Source organism: Priapulus caudatus, unplaced genomic scaffold, assembly GCF_000485595.1.
Source record: "Priapulus caudatus unplaced genomic scaffold, Priapulus_caudatus-5.0.1 Scaffold128, whole genome shotgun sequence".
Lineage (NCBI taxonomy): Eukaryota > Metazoa > Priapulida > Priapulimorpha > Priapulimorphida > Priapulidae > Priapulus > Priapulus caudatus.
Window position 1 is genome coordinate 399,438 of NW_014577189.1, and position 20,990 is coordinate 420,427.

The following is a 20,990-nucleotide window of genomic DNA, read 5'->3' on the forward strand; positions in this document are numbered from 1 at the left end:
ACTGTTTGAAGCCAAGCTTCTACCATTTCATATCACAATCTATTGATTGAAGCCAAGGTCCTACCATCCAATATCACTCTCTACTGTTTGAAGCCAAGCTTCTACCATTTCATATCACAATCTATTGATTGAAGCCAAGGTCCTATACCATCCAATATCACTCTCTACTGTTTGAAGCCAAGCTTCTACCATTTCATATCACAATCTATTGATTGAAGCCAAGGTCCTATACCATCCAATATCACTCTCTACTGTTTGAAGCCAAGCTTCTACCATTTCATATCACAATCTATTGATTGAAGCCAAGGTCCTATACCATCCAATATCACTCTCTACTGTTTGAAGCCAAGCTTCTACCATTTCATATCACAATCTATTGATTGAAGCCAAGGTCCTATACCATCCAATATCACTCTCTACTGTTTGAAGCCAATTAAGGTCCTACCATCCAATATCACTCTCTACTGTTTGAAGCCCAGGTCCTACCATCCAATATCACTCTCTACTGATTGAAGCCAGGGTCCTACCATCCCATATCACTACTGTTTGAAGCCAAGCTTCTAACATTTCATATCACTATCTACTGAATGAAGCCAAGTTCCTATCGTTCCATACCAGTCTCTATCATAAACCTTGTCTTTATACGTATGAAGATTTTTAGAATTGTAAATTAACTCGTTCGCTCCATGTGATAGTAACTGCACTTTCTTACCGGCCATAGCAGCGCCTGTATAAGCCTATGGGCATTACCGCGCGTGAATAACAGCTAATTAATTAGGCTAATCGTGGGTCAATTAACTCGAAACTCACAGTGATTATTTCTAAGACATGTATCATCACGCATGTAGAATTTTAGAAACAACTCATATAGTTCGCGAGATATGATAGGTAAATACACTTTCCTACCGGCCATATACGCCTACTATATGCCTGTATAAGCCTATGGGCATGACCGCGCGTGAATTACAGCTAATTAATTAGACTAATCGTGCGTCAATAAACTCGACACTCACGGAGATTATTGCTAAGACATGTATCATCATGCATGTAGAATTTTAGAAACGTAACTCATATAGTTCGCGAGATATGATAGGTAAATACACTTTCCTACCGGCCATATAGCGTGATAGCGTGTGTACGGAGGGGGGGGGCTTAACAGCTGTATACAATGCGCCCAGTACAGACAGTACAGGCGGGCGCGGGCAGGAGATTTTGCATTTGTGTTGTGGCGTTTGCATTTGTGTTGTGGGATTTTGCATTTGTGTTGTGGCGTTTGCATTTGTGTTGTGGGATTTTGCATTTGTGTTGTGGCGTTTGCATTTGTGTTGTGACGTTTGCATTTGTGTTGCGGGATTTGCATTTGTGTTGCGGGGTTTGTATTTGTGTTGCGGTGTTTGTATTTGTGTTGTGGGATTTGTAATTGTGGTGAGCCTTCTGCGCCACCGTACGGTTGTCATCTATATTTTCCAGCCATAAATCAGCGTGCATACGCCTCACCTGTGTGGTTATTCTAACTAACTGTGTCTCCGTCCCTAGGTCTATGTGCATGTTATATCCAAGACCTGGTTGCCATGAGCCGTGTGCGTCAAGGCGGGCCTGGTGTGGTGCCGCGTTTGTATCCGGCCAAATGTCCCCGGTTATGGCACTATCTGGTATGGTTTTGTCAATCATGCCCAGTGGTGCACCTTTATCTACCTATATACAGACACACCAAGTGATTGAAGAGTTACAGTAGAAAACTAGAAGTAGTCGCTTTCAGGCATTATTCTGCCCAATGATTAATTTACAGCTCTATAAACCCTTATAGATAAAGTCAGAGTTGATTTTCGTTCATTCGACGATTTAATACAGCATTATTATTATTATTATTAGTTCGCCTGTGTTAGTGCTTTTACAGTATAAGGAAGCACTGTTGAGCGTCGTCGTCGTGTGTGTGTGTGTGTGTGCGTGGTGCGTGCGTGCGTTGCGTGTCGTGCGTGTTGTAGCACTTATTGAGGCGTACCAGATAGACAAAGTCCAACCAATTGGAGTCGACCAATTTAGGTGTGGCCTCTGTACCAGTCTTCAGCCGAGCTTTCTTGCACTCTTTGGTCTCTTGTCTGTAGTTGACGGAGAAGCCAGTCAGGGTCTTTCACGCATGCTTGCCGCGCACATCAGTCCGCTACGGCTGGAAATACTGTCAACCACGTTGCACGTAGGCGTTTGTGTAACATAGCCCTGGGCAGGGAATACCAATACGTACCCATGTGGCTCATGTGGGTATATTTTATACACTCTAAATGGAATCTGTATTTTGGGGGGGGGGGGGTATACATCAACCAAAATTTGTTTTACATGTTGCTGCTAATCACCATCAGCATCTAAAAATAAAGATTTAATACCGTTGTGAATTTACTTTATATTATACTGATTATACTATTTAATTATACTGATTTAATACCGATCTAAAACCGTTGTGAAACGTAGTCGTGGGCAGTAAATAGATCCTGGTGAGCGTGACTGCAGATTTAAAAAAAAAAGCCAGCTGTTTTCTAGTTGATTTAAGTTCAGTATAGTTCAGACAAGTTAGGTCTTGTCAAATGCTTTAATGGAACCCATAATGAAAAGTGGCAAAGTTGACATTTATAACCATACTATAATTGCTCTATGCGCATTAGGGTGTTCGAGTACATCACGTATTAATGAAATAGAGAAAAAAAGTTAGACTTAATGGGATATTTTTCTACAAACCTTAAGCTTGATGACAAGGGATTTGACATCTCTTTGTCTTGATTGTTTTCAGATATAATCGCACTTGCCCTAGCGTATTCTCGTCCCAGTCCTGACAAGTTGTTGCAGTAACTGTTCTCAGGCAGAACGCGAGCAGCGACAGAAATACAGCCACCATCGTGACACATACACAAGACACTAACTAAATTTAAAACTATACCATGCCGTGACATAACCTAGATAGACGTGGTCGTCATAGCAGCATTAAAAACAACTGCATGCACGATTGATTATGATGCTGTCAGTTGTACTTGTCACGTGACAGTCTACCTGCCAGGGGCGTAAATCCGTACGAGGAGTGGGGGTGGTGGGGGGGAGGGATGATCGCGACACCATTCACATACTAGCACGAAGCACAAGCCCATTATTAGTTCAGGGGGCAGAATAGTCCAAAATAAAGATGACGCTAAACTTTTGGGTAGAGGCTGGAAAACGGCGTAAATATCATTTCTATTGTATACTTGGGGAGTTTCACTGGGTATTTTTCCAGGCTGAATATTTAGCGTATTGTTTTGCGCGGCCGTCTATAAATGCCAAAATTGATCGGCCAGCCGAAAATGGATTTTCTGAAATATTGCTGGACCCCGACGTCGTAGAGACATAATGTTGGGCTTATACCCACATTTTCTAAGTGGAGAAACCCAATTATGACATATAAAAACATAGGATGGCTGCCATATTGGATTTCAAGATTGCCGCGCCAGTGAACTTTTGTTTATTTTGAATAACTAGACTGCCAAGACGTCGTAGAGACATATTTTTGGTTGTCTAACCACATTTGCGACAGATGGGAACAACCCAGTTATGACACCTTAGAAAAACATAGGGAGACGGCCATCTATTTATTTCAACATGGTGGTATGTGTTACTCCATAGCTATTACAACAGTCTAAGCCAACAAAAATCGATATAGTGCATACCAGAATTTGTCATGGAAATATGTAGTTTTAAAACAGTCACACCGCACCAGCAACATTTTGTTGTACTGGCGTCTCTCGCAGGCCATGTTGCATTTCGCACGCACCGGTGCAGCACATTATATGTTTTTGTACATGTCACAGGCTATCGTGTACGGCAACAAGGTCCGTTCCTTACTACTAGCCAAATGTCTGTTTATTGCCAATCAGTAATTTGGCACGAAGTGGATTCAGTGTCACTGAGCCGGGCCTGTGGTTTTCAGATGCCATCCTAGCAGTATACAACGCGCAGTCAAAATGCCGAAGGAAATGCTCTGATGTACTATCTACACACTGCGATTTGCGCAATGAGGCTCTGATAGTGGGCTCGACTGACAATAGTAGTATCATGTGCGTCTTTCGTTGGTGGCAAATAGTCAATATTCGTCTTGCTATTGGCAAGAACTTCGACAAGCGGATCTGCCTGATGACCTAGCGATGTTGTCGTTTTGATCATACAGTTTACATATATGACTTCCACTGCGATGATTAGCAATCTAGTGATGTGTACATTCTGTTCACCCATGAATGCGCTCTGGATCTTCAACGAATAAGCTTTCCATGCAGCGTTTTTAGAAATTTCTGCCTAAACTGACTCGTCGTGTTCACTTGCCGTTGCGCTATTGAAAAGCTAACAATCCGCTTCGCAGCTGTTGTTGTTTTTTATTTGCGCAATGTAATGGAGCTCTGATGGCATCCAGGAGATTTTTGAAGTTCCATGCTCTTATCCAAACCTCTGCGAAACTTTCACGAAAACACGGTTAGCATCACTAACACATCGCGTATCCTTGCAAGCAACCAGAACAACCTACAACCAACGCCAAACAAAACTAATAACGGAACCTACATTCGTCATTCCGATGTCTGCAGACATCGCACGCATGAAGAACAATTTCGCGTGTCAGCCTCCTCGTGGTTTTGCTGAAAGTGTGACACATCCGTTTCCGAAAGGTACATGGGTGGCTTTTCGTTATTTCCGTAAACCCTCCAACTCACAAATTATCTTTTACCGGAGGGCCCACCGAGAGTTCACCTAGAGATGATCAATTCTCTGACCAAGAAACGAGCAGATCGGCTTTGTTTTTTAGCTAAGAGTTATAAATTGTTCTTCCATGTTCTGATGGGAGGTTTTGTGTCTTTACTGTATATCAACCACCTAGATTTGTTTTGTCCCTGATCGTCGGTGTTTCTGTGATCACCTTCTTTAATAGAATTCTCCTTGATCGATCAAATATAATATCGTTATTCCATGTATCCAATTCGACTCCGTGTGACTTCACACAGTTCACAACACATCTGCTAAGTCACTCAAACGATAACTGCTGCTGCGGTTACGTATAGGATATGTACCACTGCCATACATCAAAATATAGGTACATGTTTTAACGGATGTCACTGATATGGCCAAATTCTGGCTGGCGGATGCATCTTTCTGACAGAATATCACTAGTTGCGATTTTGTCCGCTTTTGCAACTTGCCGTTCTGATGCTGCAAAAGTGCATAGTCAGGAACTGCTACAAAAATTCCTGTGTGAGCTTTCTCAATATTCTACTTCTCGTCCAGCATCTTCTTCTGTCGTTAACACGACCGACGGAAAAGGTTCGCGGTCGCATTTTATGTTGCCTTTCGTGTGTACTTTCTCTCTGTAGCTTTCAGATTTATATATCAGAGGTCATTGTTTTTGACTTTGTTTTTCGTATATGTGATCATGAAAGCCTTTTGCTGGTATGAGACGAGTTTCTACAAATGTGATTTCAGTTGTTCGCAGCCCTTTCGTCTTAGGTGCCACCAACATATGATCTTTGATTTAATGTTCATCATTGTAGCAAAATCTTCTGCTTGGCAATCTGGATGAGTGTCACTCTGTTGGACTGACTGCAGCAAAGCGTTGTAACTTGTTCAGCTATTTTATTCATGTCAGGACCTATCCCGTACTTGTCGTGAAGGGCTACACTCTTTTGTGACTATATTTCCTCTCAGTGTTCTTTTCCTGATGTATTCCGAACAAGGAATATGTTATCCTCTGCCAGTCTAGCCCTTTCGTTGAAGGCTAATGACTCGATTGATGTAAGCGCCAGAGGTATCTTGCGTTAATAGGCCATCAGACCCCAGCAATCTTTCCAAGTTTGTTGAAATGGTGTTCAAGACCGTTTGAGTCCATCGGGACAGTTGATTGAATGTATTGCTTTGCTTTCTTTCCACAATATGTCACCTGAAGATAATCCTCTTTATAACCGTCTTGGTGCCAGTTTTACTCTAGTTGTTTCCAATCTCAGCGAGAAACATTAGTCCCCATTACTGCTGTATTTAATCATGCGTCATACATTATCTGCGAACCACGCGTATAAGCATTTCCGCAAATGCACGATGAGATACAGTCCATGCCAATCTCGCACATTCACGTGCTTCGTGTTAACCGACAGTTAGGATGCAGACCGAGTTATCATTACTGCTCCACTTAATCACCAAAGTTCGGGTCATCGGAGATGTGCTCATCGTCATTTTCCTGACAGACGATCTATGCAGCTCTTCAACTTTGACCCATATGTTCAAGGATTCAGGTTTGTTGTCATCGTATTTGTTCATGCATGGATACTTTTCAATCGAGAGAACCATTAAGTTCATCAACATCAATGTCGACTTCTGAATTCTTTAGCCCACGCAGAAGTTGGTGGATATAATGTTAATCCACAATGCTTTCAAATGTCAGCTTTTGTTCTGTGCACGGAATATGCGTGAATTCCACATCTTTCCTTTCATTTATATTTGTCCTGCCGTATGGATCCGAAGACACCCACTCTCCATTCTATTCTTCTTTATGCGCCCGATGTCAGCCATATGTTGACAAATGCTTTTAGCTCGAAGTTTAGTTGTATGTGAAATCCTCCGAGCATCAGCGACGACCAGGTCTGGTTCAAGAGATGATTTCGTGTTTTGGAATATCCCATTGGAGCAATTTGCCGTGCAGTACAGTTGTTTCATCGATAAGTCATAATAATTAATTAGTTATATTTTTGCTCAAGATGAATATCTACAGCTAAGTCTTCGGGCACCTCGCTTCAATGGGCTGTCTCCAGGTGGTGTTCGGATAATCACTTGTGATACTACATTGACACTACACTGGCTGGGAGTTAGTGACAGCTACAAGGTTATGGCGATGAAAGAGCCCTTAAGGCTGCATCACTCGGCCCTGAATTTACTGGTTCGTGTTGACGTCTTGGAGTCTAGTTATTCAAACTAAACAAATTTCATGTGCGGCGATCTTGAAATGCCAGATGGGCGCACATCCTTTTAGTGTTTTCTAAGTGGTCATAACTGGCCGATTCTCCACGTATCGCGAAATGTGTATTTAGACACCAAAATTATGGTTCTACGCGTCTTGGAGTCTAGTTATTTCAAAATAAACAAAATTTCACTGACGCGCGCATCTTGAAATCCATTATGGCCGCCATCCTATGTTCTCATAAGTGTGATAAATTTGGGTTCTTCTGCACTAGTCGAAAATGTGGGGTACTAGCCACCGCACCATTATGTACTCTACGACGCTCTGGGAGTCCAGATATGTTCAGAGAAGAAATCCACTTGTTCGCTGGACTGGTCATTTTTGGCATTTCAAAAGATGGCCGCACACAATACGCAACAAGTCAACCTGGAAAACTACCCACGTGAAACTACCAAGTTATCTCTAGAAATTGAGTATTTACAGCGTTTCCAGCCTTACTCCAAAAAGTTTCTAGAGCTCTCTTTTATTTTAGCTCTTTTATGAAATTGCCCCTGAACTAATAATAATTTGACGCACCCGCGCCGCGAATCTGCGCACGCACGAAACGATAACAACACACACGACACACACACACACAACAATAGCACACACACACACACACACCACAACACACACACACACACACACACACACACACACACACACACACACACACACACACAACACACACAACACACCACACAGCACACACACGACGCACCACAACCACACACGCACCAAACAGAACAAACAACAAACAACAATACCACACACACCAGCACACACACCACCACACACACACACGTACAGCACACGCATGCCATACATTACATGCACACACATGCCAAATTTGAAACTCGTACAGTTTTTTCACGCTGCCGTAGGCATCCGTAGTAGTGGGGGGGGGGGACTGCCGGGGTATATGCCCCCCTCAAAATTTTGAAATATTTAAGCCCAATTTTCCTTGCCCAATCTGAGGCATATGGGCCATATTCTCTGTCTGATGGACACTTATATCGTTCAAGCCATAGTACATGCAAGCCGCTATCATGTTAGGATTCAAAACACTTTTCATGACTTTTCACGAGTAGCGTACACAGTTAGGTTACTACTAGTGAATAATACATGTCATTAAAACACAATGTAGAATTGCACGTGTTTTTTGTATGTTTGCAACCATACTTTTTAGCTATTTGTGAGTCCTGGAAACATTTTCTTGGAAGAGTTTATTTGATCATGGGTCTGCGCCCTCAAAAGGCCCACATTAATTGTGTTCAACTAATCCGTAACTCTCACTTCTGCTGTTAATCGACATGACAATGCTCTTATCTGCTGCAAGAAGCTTGATATACTGGGGTGACTAGATTAATTCCATGACCCGCATATGCCATATGCGTTGAGAGGACTAATTATTGCTCTGGCCACGTCACTCCTTCCTGCCGCTGCACCCACTTGAAAGTACTGTTTCTTGCTACCATGCAATAGCCATGATTAACACCGAAATTCTGTACTGTTCTGAGCTATTACAAGTGTACTACATAACATTACAAAAAACTCATTCTCATGATATATGCTGAAATTGAAACAATCACATTTCTTCTTTTTTCTTCTTCTTCCTTTCCTTTTTCTGATTTTTTTCTCTCTTTTTTTGATCTCAGCGGGGATATTTAGTAAGGCCATCCCCCACCTTCGATAGAGCGGCGGGGGATTGGCGCACTCCTCCCCATCCCCCCGGGATTTACGCCCCTAGCTGCTACCATGCAGCTATCATCTGCTCGTCTCAGTGTGAAGCCTGCACACTGCAATATTATAAAGAGCTAAATACATGATATTATTTATTAAGTAGCTGCGTGCCACCACCGTGTGCGCAAAACCTCTTCTCCCATAGAATTTATAGTTACAATAGAGTTTTTACGTGGTGGTACAGTTAATATACCCTTATTAAATCAATACTGTGTAAGTCCGCCACCTTTAACTAAGTAGAACCATACCGACGGTTATAATTGTTACGTTGCGAATATAATTTGAAATAATCTGCATTGCGTGAGACTAGTGTAATACGTGTTTGTACTAAATTGCTGCCTTGTGCAAAGAAATGAGTTTGTACATCACTTCCTAGCGAATTCATGTTGAGTACATGTTGAAACACAGGGGTTAACAAAATGGCGAATAAATTAAAGAAGTGTTTATCTTTAAGTTTAATTTTAAGGTTAATTTTAAAGTTATCTTTAACAATGAAATTCATACAAATGAATAGACGTTTAACACGGTTGAAAAATACATTAAATTTAAAACTACGTTCTTTGACATTCGTATGACATGCGTGCGTCATTACCATGCAGAGAAAAGCTTGATATAAAGTTCAGTGTGCTCCAGTAAGTTAACAACCAGAAACTTTGGCAAACATTATACGGTTTACATATTACGGTTTATCCGAATCGCAATTTCTATATCACATTCTGCTTTCAATGAGAAAATACAAGACTGAAATGAAGTTGTGATGAAATGAAGACTGAAGTTTGAATATTATTAAGTCACCAACTGTTACTGCATGGTTTTCTTATATTATTCATCCAAAGTGATGTTAACAGGGAGCCAGCCTGTCACAGCATAAATAAACTGTAAGCTTTAATATCAATTGTGTCAGATGCATGCAATGATAGTCGATTAAAACTATTTTTCTTTGTATGTGAACAAAACTTTAATTAAGCCAATTCCGCATTTTGACTGAACATCAAGTTCAAGTTCAAGTTCAAGTTCAAGTAAAATTTATTTTCATAGGTATATAATGAACATTATTAACATAAGCTAAGAGCTTTTGCACCGATATCAAACAAGAGTAAATAGATAGTGATTAAAACATGATAAAAACTGCGTAACTGCATGCAGTGTTACTATCATATAATGGCCGAATCTTCAACTACGCCATAAAGAGAACCGACTCAGCCTTCTCAAAAAAATTATTATAAATGATCGGTAACTGTGCTTCCACTGGAAAGCGAAATTCAAATCCGCCCCCTAACCCCCACCTCGCTCACGCTACAGCACATACACACATATATATATATAACACACGCTCGCTGCCAGTGAATAAATTCTGATATACTTATACTATATATATATAGTCTGATCAAGTAGCCTCCCCCAATGAAGCGTTCTTAAAGCTTTCACTATGGCTCGTGTGATTACTCAAATTAGTTTACGGTTATTTTATAGCATTAGACATGCACTTGGATATAGTATTCGTCATAGTATTATTAGTCCCTACAACAGGAACAAAGCCACTGCACAGCTACAGGTGTATGCGACTTTTCGTCTTGGTGCTATTCTTGTCTACATCCATACACCTCCATGCGGAAGCCACCCGTGTAAACAGAACTTATCTCCGAATAGATGGTTTTCACGGTGATGCGTAGATATCTGGCAGTGAAGTTCAGCTGCTGATGAACATGCGTATAGAAATCTGTGTTTCCTGTCAGCAACTGTAACAATTCAAAAATAATCAGCCCCGCTGTTACTTACCTATTGGGTGTATCGTAAAGGTTTATGCTGCTAATCCTAATACTAATCGAAACTATGATCATTATCTAGTGTTCTGTACAGTCGCACTTTCTTGTATGTATCACGAACTACTACGTGAACGCGCGCACACACGCATGCATGCTCTTACGCATGCACCTAACACACACAACACACACACATCAGATGGATTACGTTTGATTGGTTTTCATTGATTCAGTCCAGGTGATGTTGTCAAGTGAGAATGCCAGTATGTATTTCACGACCCATTTCTTGTATACACATTCGCATCCCTAAAAGTATTGTGAAGATTAAATATTGCGTGACTTAATGTGCCATTTTTGAGGTACATTGTACGTTACAAATTTATTCACCTGACAACTTGTATGAACAACGTATAGAATGTATAGAAACAAGAAATAAATATAAATAAAATAACAATGTAATTGCATGGCCTGGAAAATTATAAATAATTATATGAAATATGTAAAATAACAACGCAATAAGCTAATGGTGCATTGAATTAGGAGAAGTGACAGTGTCAATGCTATAATCACTTCTATTATACTACGTATAATAACTTTTAGCAGATAGAGGACGGTTGTCATCTATATTTTCCAGCCATAAATCAGCGTGCATACGCCTCACCTGTGTGGTTATTCTAACTAACTGTGTCTCCGTCCCTAGGTCTATGTGCATGTTATATCCAAGACCTGGTTGCCATGAGCTTTGTGCGTCAAGGCGGGCCTTGTATGGTGCCGTGTTTGTATCCGGCCAAATGTCCCCGGTTATGGCACTATTTGGTATGGTTTTGTCAATCATGCCCAGTGGTGCACCTTTATCTACCTATACAGACACACCAAGTGATTGAAGAGTTACAGTAGAAAACTAGAAGTAGTCGCTTTCAGGCATTATTCTGCCCAATGATTAATTTACAGCTCTATAAACCCTTATAGATAAAGTCAGTTGTTTTAACCACCTATGATTATGTGTACACATTATACAGTTGATTTTCGTTCATTCGACGATTTAATACAGCATTATTATTATTATTATTATTATTATTAGTTCGCCTGTGTTAGTGCTTTTACAGTATAAGGGAAGCACTGTTGAGGTGTGTGTGTGTGTGTGCGTGCGTGCGTGCGTGCGTGCGTGCGTGTGTGTAGCACTTATTGAGGCGTACCAGATAGACAAAGTCCCAACCAATGGAGTCGACCAATTTAGGTGTGGCTCTGTACCAGTCTTCAGCGAGCTTCTTGCACTCTTTGGTCTCTTGTCTGTAGTTGACGGAGAAGCAGTCAGGGTCTTTCACGCATGCTGCCGCGCACATCAGTCCGCTACGGCTGGAAATACGTCAACCACGTTGCACGTAGGCGTTTGTGTAACATAGCCCTGGGCAGGGAATACAATACGTACCCATGTGGCTCATGTGGGATATTTTATACACTCATAACTGGAATCTGTATTTGGGGGGGGGGGGGTAAATACATCAACCAAATTTGTTTACATGTTGCTGCTAATCACCATACGCATCTAAAAATAAAGATTTAATACCGTTGTGAATTTACTTTATATTATACTGATTATACTATTTAATTATACTGATTTAATACCGATCTAAACCCGTTGTGAAACGTAGTCGTGGGCAGTAAATATATCCTGGTGAGCGTGACTGCAGATTTAAAAAAAAGCCAGCTGTTTTTCTAGTTGATTTAAGTTCAGTATAGTTCAGACAGTTCAGACAAGTTAGGTCTTGTCAAATGCTTTAATGGAACCCATAATGAAAAGTGGCAAAGTTGACATTTATAACCCTATAATTGCTCTATGCGCATTAGGGTGTTCGAGTACATCACGTATTAATGAAATAGAGAAAAAAAGTTAGACTCGGCATGGGATATTTTTCTACAAACCTTAAGCTTGATGACAAGGGATTTGCCATCTCTTTGTCTTTGATCGTTTTCAGATGATAATCGGCACTTGCCCTTAGCGTATTCTCGTCCCAGTCCTGACAAGTTGTTGCAGTAACTGTTCTCAGGCAGAACGCGAGCAGCCACAGAAATACAGCCACCATCGTGACACATATACAAGGCACTAACTAAATTTAAAACTATACCAAGCCGTGACATAACCTAGATAGACGTGGTCGTCATAGCAGCATTATAAACACTGCATGCACGATTGATTATGATTAACAAATGCAAACGTCAAACACCAAACACTCAACAAATGCAACGCCACACACAAACTGCAAATTCCGCACAACACAAATGCAAAGCCACAACACAATGCAAAATCTCCTCGCCCGCGCCCGGCCTGTACTGTCTGTACTGGGCAGCATGTATACAGCTGTTAAAGCCCCCCCCTTCCGCTACACACGCTATCGACGCTGATATGGCCGGTAGGAAATGTATGTTATCCTATCATAATCTCGCGAACTTATAATGAGTTACGTTTCTAGAACTTCTACGATGGCATGATGATACATGTCTTAGCAATAATCTCTGTGGTGTCGAGTTTATTGACGCACGATTAGCCTAATTAATTAGCTGTTATTCACCGGCACGCGTTGCTCTTTCTAACACGCTTTCAATAAACTCGATCTTCACAGAAGATCATAGCTATTAGCGTTACCGCGCGTATGATTGAACTGTTGATACGGGAGGAGGTCGCGGGAGGAGGGGAGAACGTGGGGCGAGGTGGGGAGGAGGAATGATGAGGAGAGGAAGGAGGAGGAGGAGGAGGAGGAGAGGGGTGGAGGAGGAGGAGGAAGGAGGAGGGAAGGAGAGGAGGAGGAGGAGGAGGGAGGAGGAAAGGAGGAGGGAGGAGGAGAAGGAGGGGGAAGAGTGAGGAGAGATAGCGAGCCACCATCACCAGGCCCGCCTTGAGCCACGGCTCATGGAACCAGGTCTTGGATATAACATGCAATAGACTAGGGACGAGACACCAGTTAGTAGGTAGAGAAGTCAGAAGAGAGCGAGGCAGGCCAGGCTGAGGCGTAGCAGCACGCTGATTTGAATGGCTAGGCAAAATATAGAATGACAACGGTACGAGGGAGGAGAAGAGAGAGAGGAGGAGAGGAGAGGAGAGGAGGGTGGTGGGAGGCGGGAGACAGGAGGAGGGTGCAGGCCACAGGAGGAGGAGGAGGTGAGTTTGAACGAGAAAGATAGGCACGGAGATCAGGAAGCAAGCAAGATAGAAAGAGCGAGGAGGAAGAGGAGAGCAGACGCAACAGAGGGCCGCGAAGAATGGAGGAAGAGGAGGAGACAGAAATGTAAAGAGATGAGGTAGGACCGAGAGAGGAGACGGAGACGAGGGGCGGGAGCGAGCCGCAAAGAGGAGTGCAGAAAGGATATCATTTTTTCTGGCCATGATCTATACATCATCCTATCATCACCTCAAATCTATACATGATCGGTGACAGCAAGGGTCCTAGCCATTCGCCATCAATCACTCTCTACCTGATTTGAGCCACAGGCTCTCTACCATTTCAATAGTCACAATCTAACTTGACCTTGAGCCAAACAGGTCCAATATATGACATCCATATCACTCTACTTCCCACCAACACAAACTGCAACGCCACACACACAAGTTGCAGAATTCGTCGCACTCTAGACAGACCCGCCGGTCCTACCATTGTCCTGCAATACTCACTTTCGGTTCTAACTGTTGAAGCCCAGGTCCTACCATCAAACTATCACTCTCTACTGATCCTCCTCTCGCAAGCCAGGGGTCCTACCATCCCATAATCCACTACTGTTTGAAGCCAAGCTTTCTAACATTTTCATATCACTATCTACTGACTGAAGCCAAGTTCCCTATCCGCTCTCTCAGTCTCTATCATTAAACCCTTGTCTTATACGTGATGAAGATTTTACGAATCTGAAACTTAACTCGTTCGCATCCATGTGATAGTAACACTGCAACTCATAGTCCGTTATACACGAGGGCCCCCACTAGCAGTCGCACTGATAATAGCCTTATCGGGCATTCTAATCACGTATTATTGGCGCGCGGAATAACAGCTGTAATCTGGATTAGGCTAATCGGTGGGTTCAAGTTAACTTCTCGGACTCACAGTGATCATTCTCTAAGACATGTCTCGCCATACACCGTATACTAGATGTTAGATTACTTATTATACCTAAACTCTATATAGTTCCTACAGTCGCATGAGATATGATATGGTAAATACACGCTTTTACATGGTCTTTAAGCACCTAACGGACACATACTCGTGGCTACTTAGTATGCTCTGTCTTAGCTATGTGTGTGTGACGCCGATATAGGATCTAATTCTTAGCTGCGTTAAATTCATTACACGTCCTAATTAATTAGACTAATCGCGGCGGTTCATGCCCATAGCTTAATTACATGCGCATCATGGTGTCAGAGTACGTAATTTAACATTGCGCCGACACTCACTTGGAGGATTATTGCTAGATAGAACTGCATTAAGCCTCCTGCATTAATTGCATCACTTGTAGAATTTTTAGAAACGTAACTCATATAGTCTGCGAGGATATGATAGGTAAATACACTTTCCTACGGCCACTATAGCGTGATAGCTGGGTTACGGAAGGGGGGGGGCTTACTGCTGTACTACAATGCGCCCAGTACGACAGTACAGGCGGGCCAGCGGCAGGAGATTTTGCATCTTGTGTTGTGGCGTTTGCAATTTTGGTTTGTTGGGAGCATTTGTGTGTGGCGTTTGCATGTGTGTGACTGGCATTTGTGTTGCAGGGGGATTTGCGATTTGTGTTGCTGGGGTTTGTATTTGTGTCGGGTGTTTTGTATTTGTGTTGGTGGGATTTGTAATTGGTGGGGGTGAGCTTCTGCGCCACCGTTGATGTTAACAGGGAGCCAGCCTGTCACAGCATAAATAAACTGTAAGCTTTAATATCAATTGTGTCAGATGCATGCAATGATAGTCGATTACAACTAGTTTTCTTTGTATGTGAACAAAACTTTAATTAAGCCAATTCCGCATTTTGACTAAACATCAAGTTCAAGTTCAAGTTCAAGTTCAAGTAAAATTTATTTTCATAGGTATATAATGAACATTATTAACCTAAGCTAAGAGCTTTTGCACCGATATCAAACAAGAGTAAATAACTGCGTAACTGCAGTGTTACTATCACATAATGGCCGAATCTTCAACTACGCCATAAAGAGAACCGACTCAGCCTTCTCAACAAAATTCTTATAAATGATCGGTAACTGTGCTTCCACTGGAAAGCGAAATTCAAATCCGCCCCCTAACCCCCACCTCGCTCACGCTACAGCACATACACATATATATATAACACACGCTCGCTGCCATGAATAAATTCTGATATACTTATACTATATATATTTTCTGATCAAGTAGCCTCCCCCAATGAAGCGTTCTTAAAGCTTTCACTATGGCTCGTGTGATTACTCAAATTAGTTTACGGTTATTTTATAGCATTAGACATGCACTTGGATATAGTATTCGTCATAGTATTTCCCTACAACAGGAACAAAGCCACTGCACAGCTACAGGTGTATGCGACTTTTCGTCTTGGTGCTATTCTTGTCTACATCCATACACCTCCATGCGGAAGCCACCCCTGTATACAGAACTTGTCTCCGTATAGATTTTTTCCACGGTGATGCGTAGATATCTGGCAGTGAAGTTCAGCTGCTGATGAACATGCGTATAGATATCTGTGTTTCCTTTCAGCAACTGTAACAATTCAAAAATAATCAGCCCCGCTGTTACTTACCTATTGGGTGTATCGTAAAGGTTTATGCTGCTAATCCTAATACTAATCGAAACTCTAATCATTATCTAGTGTTCTGTACAGTCGCACTTTCTTGTATGTATCACGAACTACTACGTGAACGCGCGCACACACGCATGCTCTTACGCATGCACCTACACACACACACATGCAGAGTGGATTACGTTTGATTGGTTTTCCATGAATTCAGTCCAGGTGATGTTGTCAAGTGAGAATGCCAGTATGTATTTCACGACCCATTTCTTGTATACACATGATTCGCATCCCTAAAAGTATTGTGAAGATTAAATATTGCGTGACTTAATGTGCCATTTTTGAGGTACATTGTACGTTACAAATTTATTCACCTGACAACTTGTATGAACAACGTATAGAATGTATAGAAACAAGAAATAAATATAAATAAAATAACAATGTAATCGGCCTGGAAAATTATAAATAATTATATGAAATATGTAAAATAACAACGCAATAAGCTATGGTGCATTGAATTAGGAGAAGTGTGTCAATGCTATAATCACTTCTACTATACTACGTATCTATGGTATAATAGCTTTTAGCAGATAGAGGACTGTTTGATATCTATATTTTCCAGGCCATAAATCAGCGTGCATCCCGCGCATCACCTGTGTGTTTTATTCTAACGTAACTGTGGTCTCCGTCCCTAGGTCTAATGTGCAGTTATCTCCAAGACCTGGTTTGCCATGAGCTGGTGCGTCACCGGGCCGGCCTTGTATGGTTCCCCGTGTTGTATGCCGCCAAAATGTCCGCCCCCGGTTATGGCACTAATCTGATGGTTTTTGTCAATCATGCCCAGTGGTGAACCTTATATCTACCTATACAGACACCGCACCAAGTGATTGACCCGAGTTAACAGGTAGAAAACTCAGAAGTAGTCCGCTTTCAGGCATTATTCGCCCCCACATGATTAATTTACAGCTCTATAAACCCTTATAGATAAAGTCAGTTTGTTTTAACCACCTAATGATTATGCTGTACACATTTACAGTTGATTTTTCGTTCATCGAACGATTAATAGCAGCATTATTATTATTATTATTATTATTATTAGTTCGCCGTTTCGTGTTAGTGCTTTTACAGTATAAGGAAGCACTGTTGAGGTGCAGTGTGTATAGCACTTATTGAGGCGTACCAGATAGACAAAGTCCCAACCAATGGAGTCGACCATATCTTAGGGTGTGGCTCTGTACCCGTCCTCAGCGAGCTTTCTTGGGCACTCTTTTGGTCTCTATGTCTGTAGTTGAAGACGGAGAAGCAGTCCATGGTGGGGGCGGTGTGGGGGGTCTTTCACGCATGCTGCCCACACGCGCACAATCAGTCCGCTACGGTGGAATGACGTCAACCACGTTTGGCACGTATAGGCGTTTGTGGTAATAGCCCTGGGCAGGCGAATACATACGTACCCATGTGGCTCAATGTGGGATATTTTATAACACTCATAACTGGATCTTTATTTGGGGGGCGGGGGGGAAATACATCAACCAGAAAAATTTTTTTTTGTTTACATGTTGCTGCTAATACGCATCCGCATCTAAAAATAAAGATTTAATACCGTTGTGAATTACTTTATATTAATACTGATTATACTATTTAATTATACTGATTTAATAACCGGCGTATTAAAGCGCAGTTTTGCTGACAAACGTAGTCCGTGGGCAGTATATATATCTGGTGAGCGTGGACTGCAGATGTAAAAAAAGGCCGAGCTGTTTTCAGTTGGATTTAAGTTCAGCTATAGTTCAGACCAAGTTAGGTCTTGTCAAATGCTTTTAACTGAACCATAAATGAAAAGTGGCAAGTTGCATCATTTATAACGCATTAACTATAATGCTCTCACTGCGCATTAGGGGTGTTCGAGTACATCACGTAATTAATGAAATAGAGCACAAAAAAGGTTAAGTCAGCATGGGATATTTTTCTACAAACCTTAAGCTTGAATGACAGGAGATTGTGCCATACTCTTTGTCTTTGATCGGCTTTTTCAGATAATAATATCGATGGCACCTTGCCCTATGCGTAGTTCTGCCGAGTACCCAGTCCTGACGAAGGTTGATTGGCAGTAAACTGGTTCCGAGGCAGAAACCGACAGCAGTGACAGAAATACAGCCACCATCGTCGACACCATAACACAAGCCACAGCTTAACTCAATATAAAAATATCACCTGCCGTGACATAAAGTCGCAATGTGACGGTGGGCGTGCAATATGCAGCATTAAAAAAAACTGCATGCACGATTGATTATGATTGCTGTCAGACGGCAGCGAAAAAAATACACGGGAGACGGCGAGCGAGTTTAGCGTCGGACCGTCACTTTAAAGCGCTCTGGTAGACAACAATTACGAGAGCGAATTATGGAGGGGAGATACGAGGAAAAATCGCTCCCGCGGCACCCGGAGTGCCCGCAGCCCACCAGTTTTTGCTCAGGCACCAGTGCTCTGACGAAACTGCCGGTCCTCCTGACCGGCAGCTTTTTTTCCTTCATATTACGCTGAAAGTGACTAGCGTATCGCAACGGCAGTTTTGAGCGACAGACTTGTAAAGCCGGAGAACCGCAAAGAGAGTGTAACAACCGGTCGCTCAACGTAGAGCGGGGTATCCAAAACATCTAGAGCCGCATGAACTCCCTCAAGCATGATTCGGCGCACACGAACAAAAACTCGCGACAGTCTCAGAATCGATTGTGGCAGTCGCCGGATGTATGTGGCGAGGCCAAGGCTGTAGCTTCCATGCTGACGTAGTCAATCAGGATGCAGCTTGTAGAATCGCATGATTGTCCGCCGGCGTCCACGTCCGTGCACGTCCGGCCGTCCGTCCTCGTGCGTCGCGTCATACAGTTGGGCACAAATCTGTAACAGCAATTCGACGTACGGTACACGACTAATTCGGGACTCGGGGGGGGAATCGTGAAAAGGACTCGGATGACAAATTGGGGGTCAAGGGTCTAAGAGGTGAAGATTGTAAAGAGGGGGAATATTTCCCCCTTAACTTAAGATATGAGGAGGAAAATACGGAATCGCGGCAACATATCTTGACTCTATGTCTTTAATATCACGGTGTATGTGTGATGGGCAGGAAACCCATCCCAGTGCGAAATTGTGGGGGTCACAGGTCAAAGGGCAGGGAGGGAAAGGTCAGATATCAGACATTTTCTGAGGACATAGCCTAATGGACAGAGTGAAAAACTTTTTTGTTTCAGCGCTGACCTACCATTTTTATCACTTTATTGAAAGGACCATGAAATGTGCTTTCCACTGACCTGCGAAGAGTAAGTGTCTGATAACCTTTTGACCCTCAAGAGGAGGGTTAAACATGGATTCCTGAACTGCCTCAATGACATCACAGTGTTGTCATGTTCATGGCACATCCATAATCTAGAAACCCAATAAGCCTGGATAGCCGAACGCCTACAGCACAGGCGTCACGGCTCAAAGGTCCTTGGATCGAATCCCATCAGATTTTTTATTATTTACCTGTTTTCTGGATTTTTCTATCTTTATCCATTTAACTATTTTTTTCCAATTAACTTAAATATTTACATGATTTATTTACAACAATTTAATAACAACAAATAATTTTTACAACAATTAATTATTTTTAATAATAGGGTTAGGGTTAGGGTCACAAATTCACAATGCACCATAAAACAGGAGTTTCAGGCACGCGATTTGTATCAACCAATGGGATTTGGGAGGTATGCAGAATGCAGAAGGTTGATGAAATGATGTGTACGCAACTGCGTATCTGCGCCTAACAAAGGTGTCACTACGCACGACCTAAATGTTACGTTTATAACCGTAGCAACAGACCGCAGAGGAGCCCAGACGCTCTGCGGCTCTTGTTACGTGGTGGTAGAGTTAATATACCCTTATTAAATCAATACTGTGTAAGTCAGCCACCTTTAACTAAGTAGAACCATTACGCGGTTATTTAGTACGTTTTGCGAATATAATTGCAAATAATTCTGATGCGTGAGACTTGTGAACGTGTTTGTACTAAATTGCTGCTGTGATAAGAATGAGTTTGTATCCATTCCTAGCGAATTCATGTTGAGTACATGTTGAAACACAGGGGTTAACAAAATGGCGAATAAATTAAAGAAGTGTTAGGGTCTTTAAGTTTTCACTCCCAATTTCGCATTTACGGTATTTAACGAAATCGACATGCCAGTGTGGCCATGCATATGGCTGCAGAAAATTATTTTTTAACGTTTTGAAATTCATGAGAAGTAGGAAAAGTATCACGTGATTCGTGTCGAGCAAATATAGATTTTTAATTGTCTTTAAACACGGAACGTGGCCATTTATCGGTTTACGAAAAATATGACGTTTATAGCATGTTTGCTCGTTTTCTTTCAGCCGCGCAGAAATCAGGAAGCTAACAGAGTGCTTCACAAGGTTGTTCATGGATCCTCACAGCAAGGTAAGAAGAAGGCTTGCTGAGACAATGCTATGGAACTACTTGCTAAAAAAAAACATTTCTGGGTTACTTATTGACCGCATCAACTTGGCTCTTTTCATAATTACGTGTGGCTATATATCTGACGTGTCATGGTCATTGCCAGTTATAACTTCGCACACTAAACTATTGTTTATTAATAAGTTGTATCTATATATATATATGTATTATATTTGAAGATATACAGGTTTCTGTGGACACAGAATCACGTTGAGAACTGAATCTTGACGTGAGATTG

General features: G+C 42.0%; 2 protein-coding genes across 7 annotated transcripts in view; one reads left to right on the plus strand and one right to left on the minus strand.

Annotated features, from left to right (window-relative positions):
• The window catches only part of LOC106805821 (CLIP-associating protein 1-like), a 159,564-nt gene that overhangs the window by 125,688 nt on the left and 12,886 nt on the right, over positions 1-20,990 (plus strand). For all 6 annotated transcript variants that reach the window (XM_014807563.1, XM_014807561.1, XM_014807565.1 and 3 more), the window contains one exon: positions 20,653-20,716. In XM_014807563.1, the coding sequence (XP_014663049.1) occupies positions 20,653-20,716 (64 nt within the window). The remainder of the gene's footprint in view (positions 1-20,652; positions 20,717-20,990) is intronic.
• Positions 9,108-12,691, minus strand: LOC106805822. The gene is made up of 5 exons (XM_014807568.1): positions 12,418-12,691; positions 11,691-11,850; positions 11,156-11,353; positions 10,703-10,800; positions 9,108-10,470 (listed from the first exon to the last, which is right to left on the minus strand). The coding sequence occupies exons 1-5, from the start codon at positions 12,576-12,578 to the stop codon at positions 10,464-10,466; spliced, it is 624 nt and encodes a 207-aa protein (XP_014663054.1). The 5' UTR covers positions 12,579-12,691; the 3' UTR covers positions 9,108-10,463.

What these genes read in the sequence shown, in the direction of transcription:
- LOC106805822 (XM_014807568.1), bottom strand. Translation starts at nt 12,578, where the DNA reads ATGGTGGCTGTATTTCTGTGGCTGCTCGCGTTCTGCCTGAGAACAGTT. An exon ending in CCCTTGTCATCAAGCTTAAG is followed by an intron (nt 11,851 to 12,417) that starts GTTTGTAGAAAA and finishes ACGTATTTCCAG; the next exon opens with CCGTAGCGGACTGATGTGCG. An exon ending in TAGTTAGAATAACCACACAG is followed by an intron (nt 10,801 to 11,155) that starts GTGAGGCGTATG and finishes CAATACTTTTAG; the next exon opens with GGATGCGAATGTGTATACAA.